General features: G+C 43.6%; 1 protein-coding gene across 3 annotated transcripts in view; it reads left to right on the top strand.

Annotated features, from left to right (window-relative positions):
• SLC22A16 (solute carrier family 22 member 16) overlaps positions 1-26,012 on the top strand; it is a 110,321-nt gene that overhangs the window by 62,135 nt on the left and 22,174 nt on the right. For all 3 annotated transcript variants that reach the window (XM_090037920.1, XM_090037929.1, XM_090037911.1), the window contains 2 exons: positions 21,499-21,975; positions 24,784-24,901. In XM_090037920.1, coding sequence (XP_089894046.1) covers positions 21,575-21,975; positions 24,784-24,901 — 519 coding nt within the window. In that variant the 5' untranslated portion in view covers positions 21,499-21,574. The remainder of the gene's footprint in view (positions 1-21,498; positions 21,976-24,783; positions 24,902-26,012) is intronic.

Raw genomic sequence — 26,012 nt, 5'->3', positions numbered from 1 at the left:
AACGTTGCAAGTTTTATTTGGCAGAACACGAAGTACACAGTTCTGTTGATGGTGTTTTCATTTTTTATTACTGTTCCTGATTGCTGGGAATTAAAGGCCAAATTCTGTTGCCCACACTGATCTCAGCATGTGTGGTCAGTGGGGTGCCTAGTGGGGTGGGCACTGTAGGTCATTGGTGCACAGTCTTTTATTTCAGTGGACCAGATGCGCAAGGAAGGGAGCTTGGCCTGGTTGCATGGGCTGAGTTCATGATCCAGCCTCAACCAAGCCCATGGAGAAAAAGGGGTGTAGCCTAGTCCTAACCTGGCTGGGTGGGAGGAATGGAGGTGTGTCCCAGCCCTGATGGGGGATGGGGGTGTGGCCTAGCTCCAGACCAGCTGCTCAGGGGAGGGGGCATGGCCAACCCTGCAGGAGGAAGGGGGTGTGAGCTGGCCCCAACTCACTCCAACTTGCCCAGGTGGAGGGAAGTGGGCGTGGCCATTATGGGGGCAGGGGAAAGGGAGGAGGTATAGGCCAACCCTGAACCAGCTGCACAGGGGGAGAGAGTGTGGCCTAGCCCAGATTTGGTTCTATGCAGGGGCAGGAGAGGGTGTGCCCTGGCTCCAACCCACCACGTGGGGCTTGGGATTTTGGCAGTGGGGTGAGTTATGGTATTAAATGCCACTGGTCCCCTGCTGCCATTTTCTCAACCTATGGGGAGCCCTGTGGCCTGGATTCCAAGGCATCATGAGCTGAATTTGGCCTGCAGGCCAGAGCTTGAGTAATCCCAGGTATAGATCATGAAGAAGAAGTTGGATTACAGTTCTCTTCCACCTGGAGGATGAGGTTATACATATTGTATAAATTAGCATTCTGCTTTTGGGAAAATGCAACTCTGTACATATTGTCACTTTCCTTCACTGCATGCCTTCTTGATGTCCATAACCTTTCTATAAGCCTCAGGCTGCATCTGCTCTACAGGCACTAGTATGTTTAGATTGGCCATTAAACATACCTGAACTTTTCCTCTGCAAACAAATGTTGAACAGAATTGCCCCACTGACATGGATAGTGCCAGCCAAGTTTACACATGGGGTTTTGCACAGTTTAAAACCACACTTAGGAGGGAGAGAAGCCTGCTATTTGTGACACTGCATTAAACAAAGCATTGTCTACTGTGGGCTTGAGTCTACTCCCAAATCTGTTTTTCTGTACCACAACAAATATGTTGTTCATTAGACTGATTCTTTCCTTCATGAAAAAAGAAGCTACGGCAGGGTTGTAGCTTGTGGTTCAAGGAGTATGCAAGAAGCAAGATTTGTGAGGTGAGGTAATATCTACTGTTGGATGAAGTATATAATTGGGAGAAATGTTAGACCAGCTTTTGGGCACAAAATTACCTTCCTCAGGTCTTGGAAAGAAATAGATACAACTTAAGCAAAATACTAGTTAGAACTACTTTAACATCATTATGTTAATGGATGTGGTCACTTACAATGCAAAGTGAGTAGTAAACCTGTAAAGCAAAGAGAAGTTGTCAGAAATAGCTACAAAGTACAGAACAGTTGCTCTAGGTAAACCTAACTATGCAAATGAATAAAACCATGCAAAAGGAAAGGGGACTGCTATCACCTGTGGCACAAAGAAGAGTTAGCAGAGGGAGCAGGTGGGCTATAATGAGCCATAAAACCAAAAGCTTGTTTAGCATCTCTCTCAACTCTAACGTTGATCCAGTAAAACAGTGGGAGCCAATCTTTTTGGCAGCCATGTGACAAAATAAGCTCCACACCCTTCCTGAGTGCCATGCTGATCCTGTTCCCCTGCCCAATCTGTTGCTCTGCTTTCTGCTCCCTGCCGTATGCTCCTTACCTGATCTATTGATCTGCTCTTTGCTTCCTGTCCTACATGTCAATGTGTTCCCTCCCTGATCTTCCATTTGCCAAACACACAGGCTGCCTATGCCACTTGTGGCAGGTATACAGTGAGCTGACCACACCTGCAATACAAGAAATTGTCTCACCTCACAAATCTCAGACAATTGCAACTTTATTGGTTTGGAGGATGATGCACATCCTCCAAAAGCAGTCACTAGAAACCATTTATAAGGAACGTAGTAAAGATAGCTTTTTCCCTACTGTGGTGTCACCCAGTTGACAGTACCCAGCAAAAAAACCCCAAACCTGACAGTCTTCTGAGTAAAGATCAACAGTTTTGTTTGCTAGTAAGGTCAATGGAAAGAAAAACAGGAAAAGTAATTTTAGTTCTCAGACCTGTAAAACAGCATGAGTCTCTTGCTAATTAAAGGGACAGCCTTGCAACTTTCTGCTATGGAGCTGAAAGGTTTTTAAAATGTATTTTTAGACATTCAGATGTGAGCAGCAGAGGTGTTTTCTGGTGGAAGATCATTTTAAAATTAATAACACACCCCAGATTTAACGTAAAACATATCTGACTTTGACTTCACTGGAAATACAGGAAAGCACAACAGTTTAGAATCTGATCTTTTGTCTTTATACTGGACGTATTTCTTCCTTCCAGCTGCAGAAATTACAAGGTTTATTTGTTTTTCTTAAAAAGGATTTCATACAATATAGTCACGTTAGAAAGTCAGAAATACTACAAGAACCAAAAGTCCATTTAATGCTAAAGAAAGCTGGTTTGGGAGAAATGTAACAGAATACTTTTAGAAAAGATGGACAATAATATTTTCATGCTATATCTTGCTTAAGCTTTCACGATGACGTTTTGTGCTCATTTCACTTCTGGCATTCATTAAAGATCTACATTCTGGAACATGTCCTAAAAACTCAGCCCCTGCCTTTTACATTTGACACTTTGAGAGCAGCAATAAAACCTACTTCCCAAGTAATTATCCCCTACTGCAGATCCCTGAGGTAGAAAAGTACTGAAAAGACAGAAATTATAGTGATTTGGGACTGCTTCAGAACTACAGCCTACATTATGAGCTGCAAAAAAAATTTGTTTTCAAAAATAAATATTACTACAAAATACATATTATGAAAAAAATTGTAAATAGCACTACATGCTGAAAACAATATTTTGCTATGTAATAGATTAGGCTTGCTTGCCAGTCCACAACATATTATGCAAAAGCCCTGTGAAAATATTAAAAGCTTCTAAAAATATGCATCAATAAACTCAGAGAAAATTTTATCTTCCTGGGATCCTATGATCCCTGCTGACTTCCTGTCTCTGGGACAGGGGGCTGGACTCGATGATCATCCAGGGTCCCTTCCAGCCCTAGTGTCTATGAAATCTATAATGGACCATATTTTTTTCTCTTCTCGTCTTTGCAGTTAATATGTATTCTAAAAAATCTCTATTTAAAAGAAATAAAAAAAATTCTGGGAATTTTTTAGGATTTATCTTCCAAACAGAACTGGGTTGAAATCAAGATAAAAGGAAGAAAAGAAAAAAATTAGTTTTAATTGGGGAAAAGAATATGTTCCTGCGAGGGGGAGGGAGGGAGTAAGGCTGTGACTAGGAAAGGAGCAGGAGGGAGGGGTGTGGGGCAGCCCATCAGCCACTCCAGGGGCTGCAGCAGGGAGCAAAGCAGGGGGAACAGTCTGTGGGTGTGGAGTGTGGGGACATGGATTTTGCTGCTGTGTGCACCCCGGGAGGGCTGTGGGCTGGGGGCCTGTGTGAGACTCTTCCCAGGGGGCACATGCCCCTGATTTGCATGTGGGCTGAGATCAAGCTGCTGCTGGCTCTTTCCAGTGCTTGGGGGCACAGCCTGCTCTCATCCCGCACGCAGATCTGGAGGCACACGCCCCCCGGGAAGAGCCCAACGCAGCACCCCCCCCAAGCTCGCGGCAATCCTGGGGTACACATAGCAGCAAGAGCAGTGGCCCCCCACCCCACATCCACGGACAGTTCCCCCCGCTTTGCTCCCTGCTGTAACCCCAGGAGTGGCCAATGGGCTGTGCTGCGCCTCTCCCCCTCTGCTGCAGCAGCCTGCTGCCAGGCTGCCCTGGTGTTTGGGGAGAGGGGAGAGTGGTGCATGGCCAGACACAGGGGAGGGGGGAACCTGACCCTGGCACCAACACCGGCACCTCCCACCCTGCCTGAGCTGGGAGCCCTGCACCCCCAGGCAGCGGCTCCAGTCCTGCAGGCCTGTGCCGAGTGGCCAGGTGCAGTGCCCGCCGCAGGGAGTGGGGCCAGGTTCTCCTGCCTTCTCCCCTAGTGGGGCTCACAGCTCCCAGTGCCCAGGGCAGGGCTGCAGCCGGAGCCACCGGGGTGCAGCTGGGACCTGCCCGCCCTGGGTGTGATTCCTGTGGTGTAAGAGCCAGGAGCCCCGTGCCCCAGGCAGTGGCTCCAGCCATCCTTCCATGGCCTGTGTGTGGCCACTACTACCCTCCCCTCACCCCACATGTGGCAGCTGCCACCCCCCCACGTCCAGCCGGAACCTATGCCTCAGGTAACTGGCACTTTTAGCTTACTGATAGCCACTGCCATTCCCCACTCATGCTGGTTAACAGGGATTTTACTGTACCTAGTAAAACTGAGTGAACTGAAAAATGGGTGTAAAAACCAAATAACTTCAATTTAAAAAATCAGGTAATTTATTGGTGAAGATCAGTAAAAACTGAAAATGCGGAATACTAGATAATACATTGTCCATGTATTTGTCTAATAGTTTGGTAAGTTATAAAACAGTTATAAAACAGCCAGAAAAATATGGTTTTAATAAGTTAAACAATCCCAAAACAATTTAGAAAGAAGTGTGAGAATTTACTGTTAAGTTTACTATTTGAAATATTTGAAAGTTAATAATTGAAGCAACATGTATGCCTGTGCAGCGAACAATGAATCAACTCATCCTTTTTTCATATAATACCCAACCAAACATTAAACTTTGTTTTGAGGTTTGTGCAATCAGCTATTAATAACTAAATGGCAGACTTTGGCCATTTTTTGCGAAACACATTATTTACTGTAGTAAATAATCTGCTACTATAGTATCGTTTTCCTTAGTTATTGTGAATAATAATCTTTCTTAGCTCACAACAAAACTCAGCTTCTTTTGGGATGGAACTTGATTATTTTGTGAAAGACATTATATAACATGGTTGCTTGCAATAATTGGAGGCTAGGCTTGACCTAGGAGATACTTTCCTGTCCTATGTTTCTAAACTAACTGGGTGAATCTACCTGTGCAATTAGTGTGACATGATAAACTCTGGACAAGTTTGTGCTGGAGTCAACTGTTCCTGGGTACAGTGTTTGTACAGCAGCAGTTTGAGCTAGGGTGGAGTAGCCGTGGGCTGGCAACAGGCTTGGGGGGATCAGCCCCAAGCTCTGGGTAGTGGTGTCAGGTGGTGTTGGGGTTGGTTGGGGCATGAGAGTGCTAAAGTGTGGAGCCGTGCGGCAGGCAGCCCCTGTATTTTAGCACGCTTGTGCCCCAGCCAGCTTCTGCCACCATCTACATGTGCATTTTGGCAGAGTAACTGTGCTGTAAGATAGCACTGTCCCCGACAGTGCTTACAACAGAGTTAATTACTTTACTGTAACCCAATATCAGCGCATGTGTAGACAGTGACGCTTTACTGAGGAGCTTAGTCAGCTCTTCAGTAAAGTGCACGTACTTGGTGTACCTCAGGGAAAGATTGGTAGAGTTAGAGAATTAAATCAATTATTTACAAATCATGGCAAGCACAGCATAGACTCTTACCTCTGCCTATGTCTCAGACTTTTTATGGCAAGGTGTTCAGCCAGCCTCCCCTTAAAGACCCCCAGGGTAGGAGACAGCACCACTTCTCTTGGAAGTTGCTTCCAGATCCTAGCCGCCCTGACAGTGAAGTAGCACCTCCTGATATCTAGCCTGAATCTACCATCTGCCAGCTTGTGACCATTATGTCTTGTCATTTCTGGTAGTGCTTGGGGGAACAGGGACTCTCCCAATGCTTGCTGGTTCCCCCTGACCAGTTTGTAAATGGCCACTAGCTCCCTCCTCAGCTTTGTCTTGTGGAGGCTGAACAGGTTCAGGTCCTGTAGCCTCTCCTCGTAGGGCCTGCCCTGCTGACCCCTGATCATGTGGGTGGCCCTCATCTGGACCCTCTCTATGTTGTCTACATCCCTCCTGAAGTGCAGCGCCCAGAACTGGACGCAGTACTCCAACTGCGGCCTGACCAGTGTCACATAGAGGGGGAAGATCACCTCCTTGGACCTGTTTGAGATGCATCTGTGGATGCATGACAAGGTGCAGTTAGCCTTCCTGACCGCGTCCTCACACTGTCAGCCCATGTTTATTTTGGAATCAATAATGACTCCAGGATCCTTTTCTGCCTCTGCACTGAAGAGAAAGGAGTTCCCCAGCCTGTAGGTATGCTGGTGGTTCTTCCTCCCCAAGTGCAGTACCTTGTCAGTTGAAACCCATCCTGTTCTCATCCACCCACCCGTGTAAACTGTCTAGGTCTGATTGCAGCCTATTCCTCCTTTCTAGCGCACCCACTTCCCCACACATCTTAGTGTTATCTGCGAATTTGAACAGCGTGTTTTTTACATCCCTGTCCAAGTGGCTGATGAAGATGTTGAACAGTGCGGGCCCAAGGACCAAGCCCTGCAGAACCCCACTGCCCACATTCCTCCAGGTCGAATAAGACCCGTCCACCACCACTCCCTGGGTGCGGCCCTCCAGCCAACTAGTGACCCATTTGACTGTGTAGGTGTTGACGCCACAGTCTCCTAGATTTTTAATGAGAATGGGGTGAGAGACAGTGTTGAAGGCCTTCCTAAAGTCCAGAAAGATTACATCCCTGCTACACCTGCGTCTAAGGGTTTTGTGACCTGGTCATAGAAGGCCACCAGGTTGGTTCTTCATTGACTTATATTTTTAAAGATAAATCCCACTTCTTCTCTTGTGAGTTCAGAATGTGCTAAATACATAAATAATAGACCTTCTGCCAGTGGAGCTACCATGGCTTGAGAGGAGGCAACAGAGAGGAAAGAAGCTCCATTACATTTGTGGTAGCTCTAGCTGCAGAAGCACAAGGGAGTTTTAGGATTTTAGGAGGGAATGATGACCAAATCAATAGGCCTAAGTCTAAGCAGATCCCTTGGCCAGAAGCCAAAGTAGTACAGAACAAGTATTTCCTAGGCACTGACAGTGCATTGACTTAATTCCCTAATTACTTGTGCAGTCTTCCTTGTCTAGACCCAGTGGAGTGCCTTCCCCTTGATCTAGAAGTGATAGGGTAGTTCCGTGTCTGAATTCACCCAGTCTTTAGAATAGCACTTCCAGCCAGAAGAAATTCAATACATCTTTCTTACTCTCTTCTTCCATACTATTCTATTTGCATACCCAAATAACATATTTTTAGGGAGTAGTGTTGACGTGTAGTAGCCACGATGGTCCAAGAAATATGCAAGAAGTGAGGTTTCTTGGTGATACCTTTTATTGGACCAACTCTATAGTTGGAGCAGATGTTAGATAAGCTTTTACTTTGTGCTGGAAAGCTTGTCTAACATTTTCCCCAACTATACAATTAGTCCGGTAAATGAAATCACTTGAAAAAACCCTTCTTCTTTACCTTGACTTTTATTGGGAATAATCCTGCAAGCTTGCTGACTTTCCTCAGCTCCTTACAAACTTATTCAGGAGGTGCTTATCTCAACTAGTTAGACCAGTGGTTCTCAAACTTTTCAGGCACCCCTCCACAACTCTTTTAAATGTGGTGATACCCATGGGTAAGAACCAGTGTTATGCTCAGGGTACCTCAATGATTCTCAACCAGATATTGCTGTCAACGGGTAAAGCTTTCCTGCGTGCCTGTAGCATAGCCAGAACAAGAAAGGTTGTGGCACATGCTTGCTTTTTTGCCTCATTAGTCTCCTCTGATCAGCCTAAAGCAGGCAGGAGAACCTTTCTGGTCAAACCTGGGGCAGGTGGAACTGTCCCACGCACCTTTGTTTCTAGGAGGAATGTGGAGGGGAGGGAGCAAGGCACCAGGAAGGGCTGCAGCACAAGTTAGCTCTTCTTCCTGCTTTAGACTGATCAGAGAACCCTAAGGCAGGAGAAGGGCACATGCATACCACAGCCCTGTGTGCAGGACAGATTTATCTGTTTACTGCCATGACAGTAGCAGCACTTGCATCACAACACCCCTGAGGTGGTTTTGCAGCACCACCACTGAGAGCCACTGAACTGGATCAAGGTTAGAAACTGTAGTACCTCCACTATCTTCCTACATCGAAAAAACGATCTTATTGTAAAAGTATATTGTTTTGCAGTGAATACCTATCCAATACATTCTACACATACTTCCATATATTCCACATTGTATTTGATTTCTGCTAACATTTTGTAAAAGTGATAACCTGCCTGCTCAGGGGGGACCAGCTGAGAGCAATGAGCATCTGGCCTGAAGGAAGTTAAAAGCTCCCAGGGAACAGAGCTGGGGGAGAGAGGGAAGAGGGTAGTGCCAAGCAGGAAGCATGGAGCCAAGCCATGGTGCCCTCTCTCTGGGTCTGAGGAAGAACCATAGCTGTGAGTTAACCCTTTGTTGATTGCATGGTTATTTAAGTGATTGTTTTGTTATGGAAGTTGTTTTCCTGGTGGAGACAACTTTGTTGCAGGAAAAATAAAGAACCGAGCAACAATCCACTACACATGGTGGAGAATGCAGGCATTCTTAACCCCAGTGCCAGCCATGGAGGCCATAACCCTGTTACAAGGCAAGAGAGGCTGCAGGAACAACAACAGCAGCTGTTTCAACAGGTCCAAACCCAGCAACAGCAGGTCCAGAGAAGACAGTAGCAACAATTGCAGCAGTTTCAGTAAGACCAGCAGCCGGAGTTCCTGAAACTAGATGGGCCCCTACCCTTGTGGGTGAGTCACCAGATTCCCCAAGGTTAGAGGTATTGATTGGGACTTATGGAGGAGGCTTATCACCAATGGTTCAGTTCTGAGGCTTGGGGTCTAAAAGTGCAGCCCCAGGCTATGGTTCAGAAGTTTAAAGGCTCACGCCAGGCTCTTGCTTAGCTTCAGAGGTTGTGGAATTAGTGGCATTGGAACAATTCTGCACCATCTTCCCAGTAAAAGCCTGGAGGTGGCCATATTGCCACTGGGTGGCCAACCTGGAAGAAGCCACATGGAGGGTAGAAGCCTTCATAGGGACAGAGTTAGACTGCCAGGAACACTGGAGAAGCCAGCAGCCTATGGGGCCAAGAAAGCCAGAGCTCTATAGCAAACCAGCCGAGGGTCTAGGGAGGCATTACCTCCATCTCCCCCAAGGCCTCAGACAGGAGCCTTTGAATGGGGCATCAGGAGAAGAAGGCCACTTGGGACATCCTGCAGCCCAAGTGGAGGAAGGGAGGTGCAGCTGATGTGCTTCCAATGTGGAGAGAAAGGATATAGATATTGAGAGTACACCCAGATGGACTGTGGATACTCCCATGCCTTGGTCTCAGAGGCAAGATAGGGGAGCTCAGACCTGAGAGGATATGTGGTCCCTGTAAGGCTCAGCGATATCCATCTGATCAGACTCATAGACTAAGGCTCTGGGAAAACATTTGTACATGAGCAGTTTGTGAGTCTAAGAGATGTCTGGGTAGGCAAATATATGTACATCATGTGCATTCATGGGCATATCTGGTCATACCCCATAGCATACCTGAATATGACCATTGGAGAACAGGAGGGGTAAGTGAGAGCAGCAGTGGCCTGTCATCCAGCCTACCCCATGGTAGTGGGACTAGTTGGGGCTTGATGGCTAAGCTGATTTGGTTGGCCTGGTGAATGAATAAAACCACAGTGGACCTGAATCTCACAGAACCAGACCTAGGGGAAATAATTTCCTTTTTGGACCGCAACCCCAGTCATGCCTAGAGCAGCAACAGATCAGGTGGGAGGCCTTTACCAGCCAGAGGACATGATCCAGAAAAGGGGGCAGGGGGCAGTGTGATTTGAATCCCTCCCCCCACAAGGAAGCAGAGGGTCAAGAGACCTCTGGTGCAAATCAGGAAGGCAGATTGGATAAGGTAGGGGAAGACCGAGATTTCATCAGGGATCAAAGGGAAGATTGGGTATGTGCTCCTCTGTATGGCCAGTTGTGATAGGGCAGTGGGGCCAGGGTCATCCCTGGGGGCGTGAATTGGGGCGACTGCCCCAGGCCTCACGCTTTGGGGGGCCCTGTGGAACCAGGAGGAGTGGTGTGGTGAGTCCGTGCTGCTGCTGGCTTCAAGTCTGTCCGCTCGGCACTGCCCCCCCCACCGCCGACTTCGCTGTCAAATCTGGCACATCCAGCTACTCACCACTCCCCCTGCTGCTGAATCCGCCGCTGGCTTCCTTACATCCAGGGGCAGGGCCCCTCACAGGCTGATTTTCCCTGGGCCCCACACCCTGCTCAGGTCATCTCTGAATGGGGCCACAGTAGATGCATGTTTAGTGACCCAGGACCCCCATTTTGAGCTGCAGGGGGACTTCCTGATGAGGGTGACCAAAGGAAAGGTCACTGGGGCCTAGCAGTTCCAACTGTCATTCCCAAAGCAATACCATTGCCAAGTGCTGAAACTGGCACATAATGTGCACTGGGGGGGTGGGGGGGATTTGAGTGTGGAAAAGACCCTGGATAGAGTTCTGGCAAAGTTTTTTGGCCTGGGGTATACCAGGAAGTCAAAGACTATTGTGCATCTTGCCCCAAGTGCCAGCTGGTTGCCCCCCAGCCTGCTAATAAGGCCCCACTGATGCCCATCGTACTGGTCGTCATGCCATTTGAGCAGGCCAGGGTGGACTTGGTGGACAATTGGAGCCCAGTTCAAAAGAATCCAGGTTCATTTTGGTCCTGGTGGCCTACGCCATCTGCTACCCTGAAGCGGTGACAATCTGCTCCCTGTCAGTTCAGATAGTGGCCATGGAGCTACCACAGATTTTGTCCCAGGTGGGCATTCCTAAAGAGGTTTTAATGGACCAGGATACAGCTTTCTTGTCCCAGTTACTATGGGAGGTCTGGCACTTACTGAAGATCTATTCAGTAAGAACTTCAGCATACTGTCCCCAAATGGAGGGCCTAGTTGAAAGATTTAAAGGAACACTGAAGGAAATGGTGAGCAAGTTTGTAATAGAGGAGCCACAAAACGGGTCAGTTGGTGCCCTATCTCTTGTATGACATATGAGAGGTTCCACAGTCTTCCATGGGCTTTTCAACTTTAGAATTATTATATGGGAGGCAGCCTTGGGGTGTGTTAGATCTCCTGCAAGAGTCCTGGCAAGACCAGGGAACTGTGCCACAAAATGTTCAGTATGTTTTGAATCTGTGGTAGAAGTTAGATCTGGTGGGGGCCCTTGCCAGGAAAAATCTCGAAGTGGCCCAACAGAAGCAGGAACAATAATTGAACTGCTTGGCTCTATGTCTACCAGCCAGGAGATAGAGTCCTACTGTTGCTCCCTTCCTTTGAGAGTAAGTTACTGGTGAAGTGGCAAGGACATTCTGAGGTCCTGTGGTGGGTAGGCCAGGTAAATTATGAAGTTAGCCTGGTGGGGAAAAGGAAAGGGTCACAGATATACCATCACTTGGAAGGCACAAAAGGCCTGTCTGATCTCTACATGTCTACTAGAGATAGATTTAAAGGTTCCAGATCCCCCCCTAGATTTGAAAGCAGGCCTCAAGCTAGGGGAGATGTTGACCCTGAATCAATTGGCAGAAATAAAGAGCCTCCTGGAGGAGTTTAAAGAGATGTTTACTGGGAGTCTGGACTGAACTATATTAATGGAACCCTAGATTATCCTCAAGATGGGCTGTACAATTCAAGAGACTCTCAAGAATCCCCACCCAACTGAGGAAAATGGTAAGACAGGAAGTTAAGAAGATGTTCAACCTAGGGGTGATCAAAGAATTGGAAAGCAGGTGGAGTATCCTGATTGTGCTGGTGCCAAATCCCAACCACACCATCCAGTCTTGCATTGACTTCCACAAAGTCGGCATAATTTCCAAATGTAACACATATCTTATGCCCCAAATAGATGAGATGGTAGAGTAAATAGGCAATGCCAAATATAAAACCACCTTGGACTTGACCAAGAGATACTGGCAAATACCTTTGGATCCAGTGCCTCAGGAAATTACAGCCTTTGTGACACCCTGGAAGCTTTACCACTTCAAGGCATTGTCTTTCAGGCTCAGGCTACACAGAGCCCCAGCAACCTTTCAAAGGTTAATAGACAAAATACTCTGCCCACACCAGGTATATGTGAGAACCTATTTAGATGATGTAGTAAGATTTACCAATACATGGACAGACCACCTCTAGTGGGTAAAAGAAGTGTTGCCATCAATATGAGCAGCTGGTCTAATGGCAAACCTGGCTAAGTGTCACCCAAGGTATACAAAAAACAAATACTTGGGGTATATACTAGGCAACAGGAAGATCAGCCCCCTAGTCGACAAGAGAAGGGCCCTAATGCAAGTACCAGTGCCAACAACTGAAAAACAGCTGAAATCATTTCTGGGCCTGGCCAGCTACTACCAACACCTCACCTCACAATTTGCAGCCATCACAGCCCCACTGACTGACCTGCTGAGGAAGAGAGCACCACAAAGGATTCAGTGGTTATTCAAATGTGAGACGGTGTTTGGGGAGATAAAACAGCTGCTATGCAATGTGCTGGTCCTGTGCAGCCTGGACTTGACAAAAGAATTTATATTACAGACAAGTGTCTCAGAACGCTTGTGCTTTCCCAGGAATTTGAAGATGGAGAACACCCCATTCTGTACTTTAGTAGGAAACTCCTTCCCCAGAAGCAGAAATACACCATTAAAGAGAAGAAGTGCTTAGCAGCTAAGTGAGCAGTTGGGGCCCTCTAATACTGCCTCATAGGAACCCAGTTCTGTTTGGTCACAGACCATGCCCCTTTAACATGGCTTAATTCCATGCAGGAAACCAACCTCCAGTTGACAAGATACTATCTCTCTCTACAACCTTTTGATTTTATGATACAGCACTACCCTTGGTAGGCACATGCAAATGAGGATGACTTCTTGGGAGGGGAAATGTGTAATGGGGTGCATGGCTCAGCATCAGGAACACAGCTGCAGACAGTGAAAAGTGATAACCTTCCTGCTCAGAAGAGGGGTGGGGTGAGGGGACAGCTGAAAGCAATGAGTGTCTGGCCTGAAGGAAGTTGAAAGCTCCCAGGGGGCGGAGCTAGGGGAGAGAGGGTGCCAAGCAGGGAGCACTAAGCCCAACCATGGTATCCTCTCTCCAGGTCCAAGGCAGGACTGTAGCTGTGTGTTAACCCTTTGTTGAGCATATGGTTGTTTATTAAGTTCTGGCTTTGTTATGTACATTTGTTTTTGTGTGGGAGTGAGTTTGCCCCAGGAAGAGAACTAAGTGACAACCAGGAATCCTGGTTTTCTCTGATTTAAAAAAATCTCCAATTTTTGCTTTAAAAACGTAACCCTAAATCCACATTTTCCCATGATTAAAATGAAACACCACTAAATATATATCTCTGTTTTAGTAGTGTTTCATTTTAACCACATTAAAATGTGAATTTTGGGTTACTTTTTTAAACCCAAAATTGGGGATTTTTTTTTTAATCACAGAAAACCAGGTTCCCTGGGACAACCGACTGCACCATCACATTTTTTATTGTAGAAACCTCTTAAATATTGGTAATTGTCAATTTAGGCTAACCAGTGAAAATGTTTCTTTATCCCAACCTTACCAATCTTATTGAGCCGTCCTGTTCTCTCATGATGCAGACTCCACTTTTTGATGCTGCAAAATAGTAACAAAATAATGATGCAATAGTAGAATTTTCTTTATTGATACTGATAAGGCTTGGATAATACAATGTAAGTGAAAAGATTTTTACATGAATCTGTGGTAATCAGTTCTATTTTAGACTCTTGAAAGATTGAGGGGAAGTAACAACACAGATTTCTCTTTAAAATAAATCCTTTATTGCTTATTACAGAGACAGCTATTGTTCTACAAGGTAAAAAGGGAAATGTATAGGAAAAAGTAAAGGACTGTCATTTATACAGTTTAAAAGAATAATCAGAGGAGATGATTTGATAATTTCATACAAAGAAATGATAAGAGAAGGAAAATGTATTCAATGTGTTGCCCAGAGCTATATTATGAGAAATTAATAGCCTCAAGTTAAGGGGACATTTATTGGATATAATAGAAACCTTTCCAGCAAAGCAAGTTGACATTGGAATGTTCTGTTAAGAAAGGTCATTGAAACATCATAACTGGAAGTATTCAGGACATGTATACACATGCTCCAGGCTGGAGGGGGAGCTGTTTCAATTAGAGTGGCTCTTTTAATTAAAGTGCCTACAAGACCATGTGTATTCAGCGTCCCATGATTCAAAATGGCAGCAGGGGCATTTTAACTAAAGTTCATTCAATGAATTTTAGTTAAAGACCCCCACTACCATTTTGAAATGTGAGGACACTGAATACTCATATTGCAGAGGTTGCTGGTGTGCTACTTAGCGTGCTCCAGCAGATTCATAGCAGACTTGACTAACTGAGTCTGCTCCGATGCATGCTAATTGGCACACGTCGGAGCAGAGGTCCATCACCTGTATAGGTACCCTGAGAAAGGGATTAGGTAATGCTCTTAAGAGAAGTTCTTTAGTACGCAGGGGTGGTCTGGGAAAGCAGATTTTACAAAATCCCCAAAATCTGGTTTTTTTAAATCTATCACCCTATTTATATATATAAAAAAAGAGTAGGAACCTATTTTCTTGGCAAAGGTATAGCAGAGCAGATCTGTTCTCGGGCCAGCCACCAAGGCACAGGCCAGTGCCAGCTTCTTTCATACTCTTGTGGCAATGCGGTCAGTTGTCACTGCAGTGGCAGCTGGTTTTGCACCCCCCATAAAAGTGGTGCTCAGGGCTGCTGACCCAGTTGTCCCCACCTCAGCTTTGCTACAGTTTCTTGATTATTCTCAGTAGGGAGAAAATAACTTTGGACCTGGTATGTCCTTCACTAGCAGATCCATGTAGCTGAATCCCAGTTGGGGTGCTTCTGTCATTGACTCTTACTTTTTGAGCCTAGGAAGAACACCTGGAGCACCTTTTGTCTCTCTCATATTTACTGGATCATTCTGGCTACAATAACACTTAAATAATAGTCCAAGAGTTTTTATAATTTGAGTTGCCATGTCTAGATGGCAACAATCATAAAATGAAATGCAGTGAAATCTGGTCAAGTCATCGTTCTGAGTGACTTGGTAATGACAGATAATTATCCATGAGTAACTTATCAGTAGTCAGCCATTTTGAAGTTTTCACGAGATATATTGTGTGTGCTATATCAAGACACAGCAAAGCATAATTTTGACATGTATAATGAAGAGCATATATATAATTTTAATTGGAATTATGTATATAATTTTATCAAACATATTAATAAATATTAATTAATAATTTATATATATATATATAAAACTTACATTGTATATACTTTGGTTCTGTATGTGAGAATGACAGGATTATACCAATACTGTAAATGCTTAATGTACTGTTTCTTTCTATAGAAAATCAGAGTGCTTTCTATACAAGAATCATATAATTATGGTGAAGTAATAATGTTTTTTGCTTTGTTTACATGCACTCATCACTAAAATAGAATATTTTTGTGCAGAATGGAATGGCTTATTGTCTGTGTCTTGTTGAGTCAAGAAAAGCTGTAGAGTATCCAATACTTTGTGAGCATCAGTTAACTTGACAGGTGCTATGGAGCACATGTGTCAGTATATTTTCTGTTGTGATTTAGTGTGTCTGCACATTTGAAAAAGATGAATTACACTTCAATGGATAATGAATTAGCCAAATTCTTTAATGATTTTTTTAAATATACAAATTAATTGGAGTTTTGTACCAGATGGATTCAGTGCACAAACTAATAGAAAGTCACAGACCAAGCAGACTAACCCTAGTTATCCCAGTGACTAACCATGTTTTACTGAATTCCAGAATATCATGTCATCCATCTTTGTCTTTAGCTCTTTGAAATGCCTTGTGGGGATAGGGAGGCTTTAAAAAAGGACAGAATTCAGGAGCTGAGGTGCAAAGGTGGCTTTAACATGCTTTTGCTCACCACTGAGCTGCATAAGGCCAAAGGCGAATGTGACTTCTAGCATAAACCAGGGAAGATTAAAGTCTGTCTAATTTATGACTATCTGCCTATGTCCACAAGGGGCCATTACATCAGGTGGACATTCTTGGTTTAGGGATGTCTTAATCATACCCCATTTTCCTCAGCCATGTAATCCAGGAGACGTTTGGTATAGTTGCTGCTATGGTAGGCACATGGGGATACTTCTGCAGAAAAAAAGTTCTCAAATGGCCTCTTGAGCCACTTTTTGAAGTCATCTGTGTTGCCAGAATGGCTTATGGAAACCAGCCCCATGACCGATGATGTGTAGAAGTTAAACTGACTTGTTTGTACAACTTAGAAAAGTTTTGTTAAGGGGATGAAACCAAACCATTGTGTAATGATCTGAATGCCAGCAATATAAATGGCAGATAATAGTAGGAGGCAATAATACTCACATTTAAAATAATGAAAAAATGGAGTGGCAAGATAAATGACAAATTATCACTTTCACCATCCTCCATAAAACTGGCAAGTCAGTCAGCAGTACAGAAGTCCTTGACTTCAGGAAAGCTGACTTTGACAAGCTCAATGAGGCCCTAAGGGACCACAACCCAAAGGGGAGGGGAGTTCAGGATGAGTGGTTGCTCCTCAAGGGAGCAATCCTAGATGCACAAGCTAAGTCTATTCCATCTTGGAGGAAAGGAAGCAAAAGGGCTCTGCAGGGAACTAGTGGACCTCCTGCATCTAAAAACAAAGGCCTACAAAGGATGGAGGATCCACCTTCGAGGAGGAATATTCTGCAGTGGTCTGGACCTACAAGGAGCAAACCAGGAAAGCCAAGGCTGCAACAGAACTCCATCTAGCTACAAGTATCAAGGACAATAAAAACTCTTTTTTTAGATATGTGGGGAGCCATAGGAAAAGCAAGGGTAACATTGGACCCCTGCTAAATCAGATGGGACAACTGACAACTGATGCCCAGGAAAAAGCCAACTGGCTAAATGGGTACTTTGCATCAGTCTTTCACCAGTCCCAAGGGACGCCCCTGCCCATTATGGGATGGGAAGGTCTGGGTGAGGGAGATTCCTTACCCTCCATCAAGGCTCACCTTTTGAAGGAACACCTTGAGAGGCTGGATACTTTCAAGTCAGCCGGCCCTGACAGTTTATACCCAAGGGTACTCCCCAGTTTGGTGTAAACTGTCAGCCGGCCCTGACAGTTTACACCCCAAGAGCTGGCGAGCATCACAGCCCAGCCCCTGGCACGGATCTTCGAGAACTCCTGGCAGTCTGGTGAAGTGTCCAAAGATTGGAAGAAGGCCAATGTGGTACCTATCTTCAGGAAAGGGAGGAAGGTGGATCCGGCAAACTACAGGCCCATCAGCCTGACTTCTATCCCGAGGAAGGTCTTAGAAAAGATTATCAAAGAGACCATTCTTAACAGACCGGCCAATGGCAACATCCTGAGGGATAGCCAGGACAGGTTTGTTGTGGGTAGGTCTTGCTTGACCAATCTTATTTCCTTTTATGACCAGGTGACCTATCACCTGGATGAGGGAGGGGAGTTTGATGTCATATATCTTGACTTTAAAAAAGTCTTCGATCTGGTATCCCATGATCACCTCTTAACAAAACTGGCCTACTGCAGCCTCAGCTTCACCACGATCCGGTAGCTGGAGAACTGGCTCCATGGTCGGACCCAGAGGGTGGTGGTTGATGGAAGTCAATCGTCGTGGTGCACTGTGACCAGTGGGGTCCCTCAAGGCTCTGTCCTCAGGCCTATATTATTCAACATCTTCATTAATGATATGGACTTTGAAGTCAGAAACAGACTGGCCAAGTTTGCCAATGACACCAAACTTTGGGGTAAAGCATCCACACCTGAGGGCAGGAGAGAGATCCAGGCTGAGCTTGAAAAGCTCATGAAATGGGTGGACAAGAACCTGATGGTGTTTAACACCAAAAAAATACAAGGTTCCCCACCTTGGGAAGAAAAACAAGCAGCTTGCTTAAAGGCTTGGCAGTGCTATGCTGGCTAGCACTACAGATGAAAGGGACTTGGGGGTCATGATTGACCACAAGATGAACATGAGCCATCAGTGTGATGCTGCAGCTAGTAAAGCGAGCAAAATGCTGGCTTGCATCCATAGATGCTACTCAAGCAAATCCCAGGACGTCATTCTCACATTGTTCTCACTCGGCCTTGGTGAGGCCGCAGCTGGAGTACTGTGTCCAGTTTTGGGCTCCACAATTCAAAAAGGATGTGGAGAAGCTTGAGTGGGTGCAGAGGAGAGCCACGCACATGATCAGAGGTCAGGAAAACAGACCTTATGATGATAGGCTGAGAGCTCAGCTCAGGGGTGATTTGATGGCTGCCTATAAGTTTATAAGGGGTGCTCACCAGGATCTGAGGGAACATTTGTTCACCAGAGCACCCCAAGGGATGACAAGGTCAAACAGTTACAAACTCCTCCAGGACCATTTCAGGTTGGACATAAGGAAGAACTTCTTTACTGCCCCCAAGGTCTGGAATAGACTGCTGCCGGAGATGGTTCAAGCATCTACTTTGAACACGTTGAAGAGAAATTTGGAAGTTTATCTTGCTGGGATCCTATGACCCCTGCTGACTTCCTGCCCCTGGGGCAGCGGGCTGGACTCAAAGATCTTCCAAGGTCCCTTCCAGCCCTAATGTCTATGAAAAGTATGAAATATCAGTTGATTATGATGAAAATACTTTTTTTCCTAAAAGAATAATTGGACAATGAAGTAATTTGTTGAGGATTTAAATGCTCTGATTATGGATACTTTAGGAATATGTTAGGTATTACAGTGATAGGTTCCTTCAGAAGCCTAAAGTAGATACTCTATCAACAAGTTAATGATTATCTTTATTACAGAAAATGAAAGAAATGTTATATGAGTTTATGAAAGGGGTATTGCAAGTGTTCTGTTTAATATAGGATCCTACTCAGGGGATCAAGCTAAGTTTGACATCTCTGACTTAGAAGACGCCATAATGTGGACCACAGCCTGCTTCTTCACATGTTCCACATTGACTGGGTACAAGGTGGCATGCGCTTCATGCTCTTCAGTTCTTAACAGCCATTGGCTGGAGGCACAGTGCCCTCTTTTTAATTACAGCCTATTTGAAGTTGCAGCCTTATTAAGCCTAATTCACTACTGATTATTGTTCTTTTTTATTATTTCAAAACACCTTTTTTCTTTTAGCCCCAAATCTTTTGATTTGCTTTCTTCCATTGTTTGGGGCTTTGCCCCCTCCTCCCAGTCCTCCAAGTATTTTTTTTATCTGTACCACATGACACTGCTACCTTCCTCCAGGCAAAGTGAGGCACAGTATTGGACGCTGTCCCCAATGCAACATTCAGTGCTAAAGTTTGCTCAGCCGGCCCATATTTGACTGCAGCATGGAGTAGCTTCTGAACCCATACTGATATCCCTTTTGGTCAACTTCTGGCAGCAGTCTGATTTCTTTCCTAGCACTGACATTGGGTTTGACCATGGATTTGGCCAACACCGAACCAGCTACTGAGGTTGGCTTACTGGAGTCTTCATCCATTTTCAACTCAGTTCTGCTTGGTCTGTGACTCCAACTCATTTCTAGATCTTGGCATAATGGTGATTAGGCTTATATCCAACTTTTCTGTGGTGGCCCTCTGGGCAATGTGGCCCTCACCATCCACCGTTGGTGGGGACAGAGTGGGCTAGCTGGCTTCCTTCTCTCGGCCATCCAGCTTTCAGCTTCCTCTAGGCCTCCTCTGAAAGATCAAGAGGACTATCTAGATATGGGTTCAAGGCTGAGTGGCTTCTGAGAGACATGCTGTCTTCCTCCTTGGCAGACAGAGTTTTTGAGTGAAAGTGATTGTGATTGCTTCTCTTTGTACTGAACTTAGTGTTGTCACAGTTCAGTAGCATAACATCTGCCTAATACCATTTTAAGTGCCTAAAGTGCCACTATGGATTTAACCCAGTCTTTAATTACATGATCACATATTTTTTCTTTTTATTTAAAACCAGACCTAATTCAAAGTTACAGTCGTCTGGTGTAGAGAACAGTATGTTTCTGAGTGGACACATATAACAATTGAACCAGTTCCCAGGTGTCATGGATCAGAGGTGTCCGGACATACACTGTCTTTGCATTCCAGGTTGAATGGTCACCTTCTAGGTGTTGAAGTGCTGTGGCTCTGACACCAGAGGGTAGCAGTAAACACCCAAGCCAATATGCTGTGCATTGAGCAAATGTGGGGAAGTGTTTGCACCCATGCTTTGATGGTCCCAGTGGGTGGGTAACCTGTGGCTTGGGATGGTTTTGCTTTCTTGCTTTCTTTTCTCTCCTAAACATGAGTCCAATGAAGTTCCATAATCTGCAGTTGATCAAAGTGTGCTTGCCTGACTAGGAGTGGCAAGGCAGGGGAGGAGTGTGCTTGGACTCACAGTTTTGGGTTTCCAGGTGCTGGGTTGGCATGATGAGAGGCTACGGTGCAGTAGGGAGCAAGGACACAGATGGTTATTAGAAAGATAGCTTCTATTGAACAAGTGCAAGGGAGCTCATTGATAGAGTGCCAACAAAAGGAAAAAATGGGAGGCAGTAAAGTGGCTGGGTACCAGAGCAGCCATTTGCAGCAGTAGGTGGATAAAAAGCAATGTAGCATTGAATGCCTGGAGAACTGACCAGACCTGTATCATGGGATACTTGTTGGTGTCCACATGGAACCTGTAACACTGAACTAGTACACTGTGAACTGATTCAGGAATAACTAATTTTCAGATACACTTTTAAACTGTTCCAGAAGGTTTTAAACCATGTATGTCTGTCCACTTCATGTTTAAACCACATTTAAACCAGTGTAAGTGTTATTTGTGTCCATGCCCTAAATCTTATCTTGAGTTACATGCATGCCACTCCATGGAAGTTACGTGGAAGCGAATGAAGATAAAATTTATCTCAATGTATTTTATCTGAGGTACATATCTCCATGCTTCAGATCCTGCTATTACAATGTGGATTTCCCCTTGACTTCTTTTTCTAGCTATTTTAGTAACCAAAGGGATGGTTATTTTTAAGGTTTGGTCCAGACAGGGCTGCATTTTTCATTTAATTAATTGCTGGAGTGCAGCAGTTTTCTTTTTAAATCACCCCGTGAGCATCCATTCTGGCACAACAGTAACCAGCATATAGTTGGTTTTTGATAGGAGAGATTGTACTCTGATACTTCCTAGGTACTGAGACCATTTCCTTTATGGCTATCATCTGCTTTTGGTCTCTGACAGTGTTTAATTAATTTAGATGAACCACTACATAACAAACAAATAGACAGAACTGATACTTGCGACTGAATGATTTTGATGTTCCTTGTCTTTTGTTTGTAGTGGTCTCTTAGATTAGATATTTTTCCCCATAAACTTTCTCTTCCCTTTACAGATTCCAAGCATGTGTCTATTTTGCATCTGTCTTTCAAGCTGTATCATGTGGCATCCATTACTTGGCTTCTGTATTCATGGCTGTTACTCCCAAATTTGTATGCAGTATCCCTGGAAATGTGAGTAGTGTTCTGTACTACAACTCCTCTGCTTCAAGTATAGAGGATGTTTGGACACTGTGGACATCAACTGATAATTATATTGTGGCCCAGCTGGAAAATGGAGAAATCTGGGAACTTAATCAGTGCAGCAGGTCCAGACGAGAGGGCAGTTTGAATCTAGCATATGAATATAATGGCAACAAGTCTGTGTTTTCCTGTTCTCATGGATATGTATATGATCACACTAAATGGAAGAGCACCATTGTTACAGAGTGGGATTTGGTCTGTGAACGAGAATGGCTTGCAAAATTAACTCAACCCACCTTCATGCTTGGAGTCCTAATTGGAGCAGTGATTTTTGGTGATATTGCTGACAGGTACAGTGCTATATTCTTTATATTGTACCCCCTGAGTGCAAAAGCTCTGTATCTACCTGCTTTTATCCTATTTTAAATTGACATTATTCACTTAATATAGTGTTATTAACAAATGTATTCTTCAACAATTCCTTTATTTATTTTATCCGGTACAGAGGATTTTTGTTTTTCCATAACAAATATCAATTTAAAGCATTGTTGTTGTTATTGTTGTTGTTATAAATTAATAGGAATATTATTTGGAACATATATTCTGCTCTATATCACATATCCATTTAGGCCCTGATCTCCAAGATACTCTATATGGATGAAGCCTTTTTGCAGGATCAGAATCATATTGGGTTTTCCCCTCATTTTTCTTGACAGAGAAATGAAAATTTTCAGATATGATTAATAATTAAAGGGTTACTGTCAGATTAAACAACATTTTTTTAAAGACAAATTTCCTAACTTCTGTAATTAATACAGTTTAATGGGCCCAACTGAAAGACTTTGGGTATGTATTAAGCCCTGTATTTTGTGGATTTAGAGTTTAAAATTGGTACTGAATCCATTTTGAATTAGTCATTATAATATTAGTTAATATTCCCATGCAGATTATGAGGTTATAGTCACACAATTCTCAGCTGTATTAGCTCAAGCCATACATATCTTTTTAAGATACAATCCAAAAATTTTTCAGCAGAACATTAGTACTGTCTGTCACATTTTGGCTGGTGGGAATTAAATTGGTGGTTTTAGTCCAGTTTTCAATGAACACATGTTCCCAATAAAAGGACCACCACAGCTGGCATTAATGAGAATCCCTGCTGGGTGCAGAGATTCTTCCAGAAATTTAATGGGCATGAAGACTGTTGTCTCTTTAGTTTGTATAGGTCAGGGCTGAAACACATTTGCAGGTCCTCATAGGGAAATTTGCAGCCCAGCTGTCTGCTTATACAAATTATGTACTGGATCGTGTTCTAATTTTCTTTTCATATGGTACTGAATTCATGTCCAAAACCAACCAAAAATAAAGTAGAACAAAACAACCTAGTCCTAACCAAACCAAACCCATATCCTAAAACAAAACACAACACCAGACCACAATGCCTAAATCTCCAAAAACTGTTCATGATAAACCTGGAAATAATGTATTTTCATGACTATATAGTCAGAGAATAAAGTGAAGTAGGTGACATCTCTTGTCTAATCAGTACTTGCAACATATTCTGTATTATAGACATTGTGGGTGTGTCTACACAAGCACTAACAGCGCAGTAGCCTACTAATACTGCACAGTAGTGCATCACAGCACAAACAGTGCTAATATGCTACGGTGCAGTATTATTAGGCTACTGTATAGTAGCATCACTAAAAGGCATCTCTGGCACTACTGTGCAGTAACTCCTGTTTCTATGCATTTATTAGTACTTGATTATACAAATACTAAATTAAATGCTCAGTAACCACTGCACATTAATGGATGTGTAGAAGCGCCCACTCTGTATTGCTGGACAAAACAGAGTAGAATGAATCCAACAGTAAATTGTTATCTTTTTGTTACAGATTTTCTTTGATTTCTTTTTAGTCAGCCTTCTTGGTATTAGCCTGTTCTCACTTGTTTATGCACAGCATCTTCTGGTTGGTCTACATATTTTTTTGCTGGGATAACATGGAGATAAACAAACTTCAGATTTCATTGTACAAAAGATCTTCTTTTAAAAAGGTGGAATAACATACTATCTAAGATCTGTCTTACTATATCTTTAACAAGAAGCTGAAACTTTCAATTATTTTATTTCCCAAGTAGTATTCTGTCTATATACATGTGAATGTGTGATGAATGAACTGTCTGGTAAGAAATGTGGTATAGAAAATGTTTAGTAGCTCTTGTTATGCACGTGAGCAGGAAAGATGATAAAGGAAGTCAGACTGCAAGTCAGCTGAGAAAAAAGCTGAGGGAGGTATGTTAGTCTGGAGAAAGGAATCTGAGGAGTGACTTGATAACAGTTTTCAAACATCTGAAAGATTGCCACAAAGAAGAAGAAAAATTGTTCTCCTGTGTCACAGAGAACAAGAAGGATAGCAGTTTAAACTAAATTACAGCAGAGCACATTAGATCAAATATCAAGAAAAACTTCCTTGGACTAGGACGATGAAAAAACCTTCATTGTGGTTTTCAAGAAAAGGTTAGAAAATAACTTTGTCTGGGATGGATTAGGAATAGTGAATCCTGCACTTGTAGATGGGGGTGTAGTAGATGAACCTTGAAGTCCTTGCAGCCGTTTCATTCTATGATTTTTTGAGCTGGCAAGAAATCACCCAAGTTATTTCATCCCAAACCAAAATATGACTGGGTATAAAATGTCCAAAAAAGAGGGGGTCATACTAACTATCCTTATAAAGAGGACAAAGTAATTTGGTAATTTACCTATGCAGAAGTTAAACTGAATGCTCAGTAAGAGTGTACACAATACTCTCTCCTATGGAGACCTATTTTCCAGTCAGAAACTTCTAAACATGTCTTCTTTCTATTAATGTTACTGTTAATTTGATCAAAGGGAACTATGGAAAGATAAAAGATTTCCATTATCCAGCAAATAATAAATCAAAGTTGAGAATCAACCCTGGGACTACTGTGGCAGTTCAGAGCACTATATGTAGCACTGGTAATACTTTCTCGGTTTACTTTAATTCTTATTCATGATGAGATATCCCAAGTTGCAGTTACATATCAATACAGTGCTTACAAAACATTATTACTATTGTTGTGATGGTTGTTATTGTTAACAACAATATTTACTGTGTTTTTATTGTGACTTGCAGAATGGGAAGACGGCATATAATGTGGTTCACAAGCATTGGCCAGTTTTTATTTGGCATTGTGGTGGCGTTCACATTTGACTACTACAGCTTTGTGGTTGCACGTTTTCTCCTTGCAATGGTAAGAATAGATGCTTTCCATAATTCATATAACAGAAAATGTCCAGTGCTGTAGTATTGGAAGCCCTCTGTATTTTCTCTTTATTCCTCCCTCTCTCCATTTTTCATCTGTTGCCCAGCACTTCCTCCAGTAGAGCAAAGAGGGTTTGAAGGCCATTTCCTCTTGACCCAGACAACCTCTTCTTTTTTAGGGTTACCCAGAAAGGGCTCATATAAAGCAGTATTTGGTGTTGCCTCCCTCAGGGTCATTGTTCCCAGCTCCTGCCAGACTGGCAGTGAGGGAAGTAGTACATTCTGTCTGTGCACTGCTGCTTATGGTGTATTACCAATATTGACTTTTATTTTTCTCAAAATAAGGACTCCCATAATAATAATGACTTTATCTCTACTGTGTTCAAGCCCTTTTTACTTTATGTATATCCTTTTTAGTGTTTTAGACTACATTTGAAATACCAGATGAATAGGCTAATGATCCTAAATGCTTATACTATACTACACATGTATTTCTTTATATTTAGGGGGGGGTAGGGCTTATTAACCAAAGCCAAATGATGATCCTGAATTCAGAGTTATACTACTTATGGCTCTTCATTTCATGCATTGACTGGTTAGACAATCGTTGCAAGAAAAATGTTTAGAAAAGAGAAAAAGAAAAAAAAAAAACTTCCTAAGTACAAAGTATCAGAAATCATTCACTTTACTTGCCACTAGTAGACTGAAAGACAGTCGGTAGCCATTGACTGAAATTCACTTACTTCCCTTAGTCTGCCAGAGCCCAGATTTATTAATAGTTGGGCATAATGTGTAGGATTTGAGGCAGTACCCACTGAATCAATGAAAATCCTCCACTGACTTCTCTGGGAACTGAATCAGGCTTTTGGGAGCATGGGTGGTTTAGAAGTGTAAGGGCCAGAAGGTTAAAGCATTGATCAAACAAACACAAACATACCCAGAGCCCAAAATATCTATCTAGCTGCAAGGGCTGACTTGTAGGAAAGGGCCTAAGGTTCAAATCTCATCCTATTGAAATCAATAGGAGCTTCCTCATCAATTAGTGAGTGGATCAGACCCCAAAGCATGGTGGGCAAAATCCAGGCTGTGGGCCAAATCTG

Source organism: Crocodylus siamensis, chromosome 1 (assembly GCF_052110815.1).
Source record: "Crocodylus siamensis isolate JL-2025a chromosome 1, ASM5211081v1, whole genome shotgun sequence".
In the NCBI taxonomy this organism is placed as follows: domain Eukaryota; kingdom Metazoa; phylum Chordata; order Crocodylia; family Crocodylidae; genus Crocodylus; species Crocodylus siamensis.
Note: the sequence above shows the minus strand (reverse complement) of the source record. Positions and strands in the feature narration are given on the sequence as shown.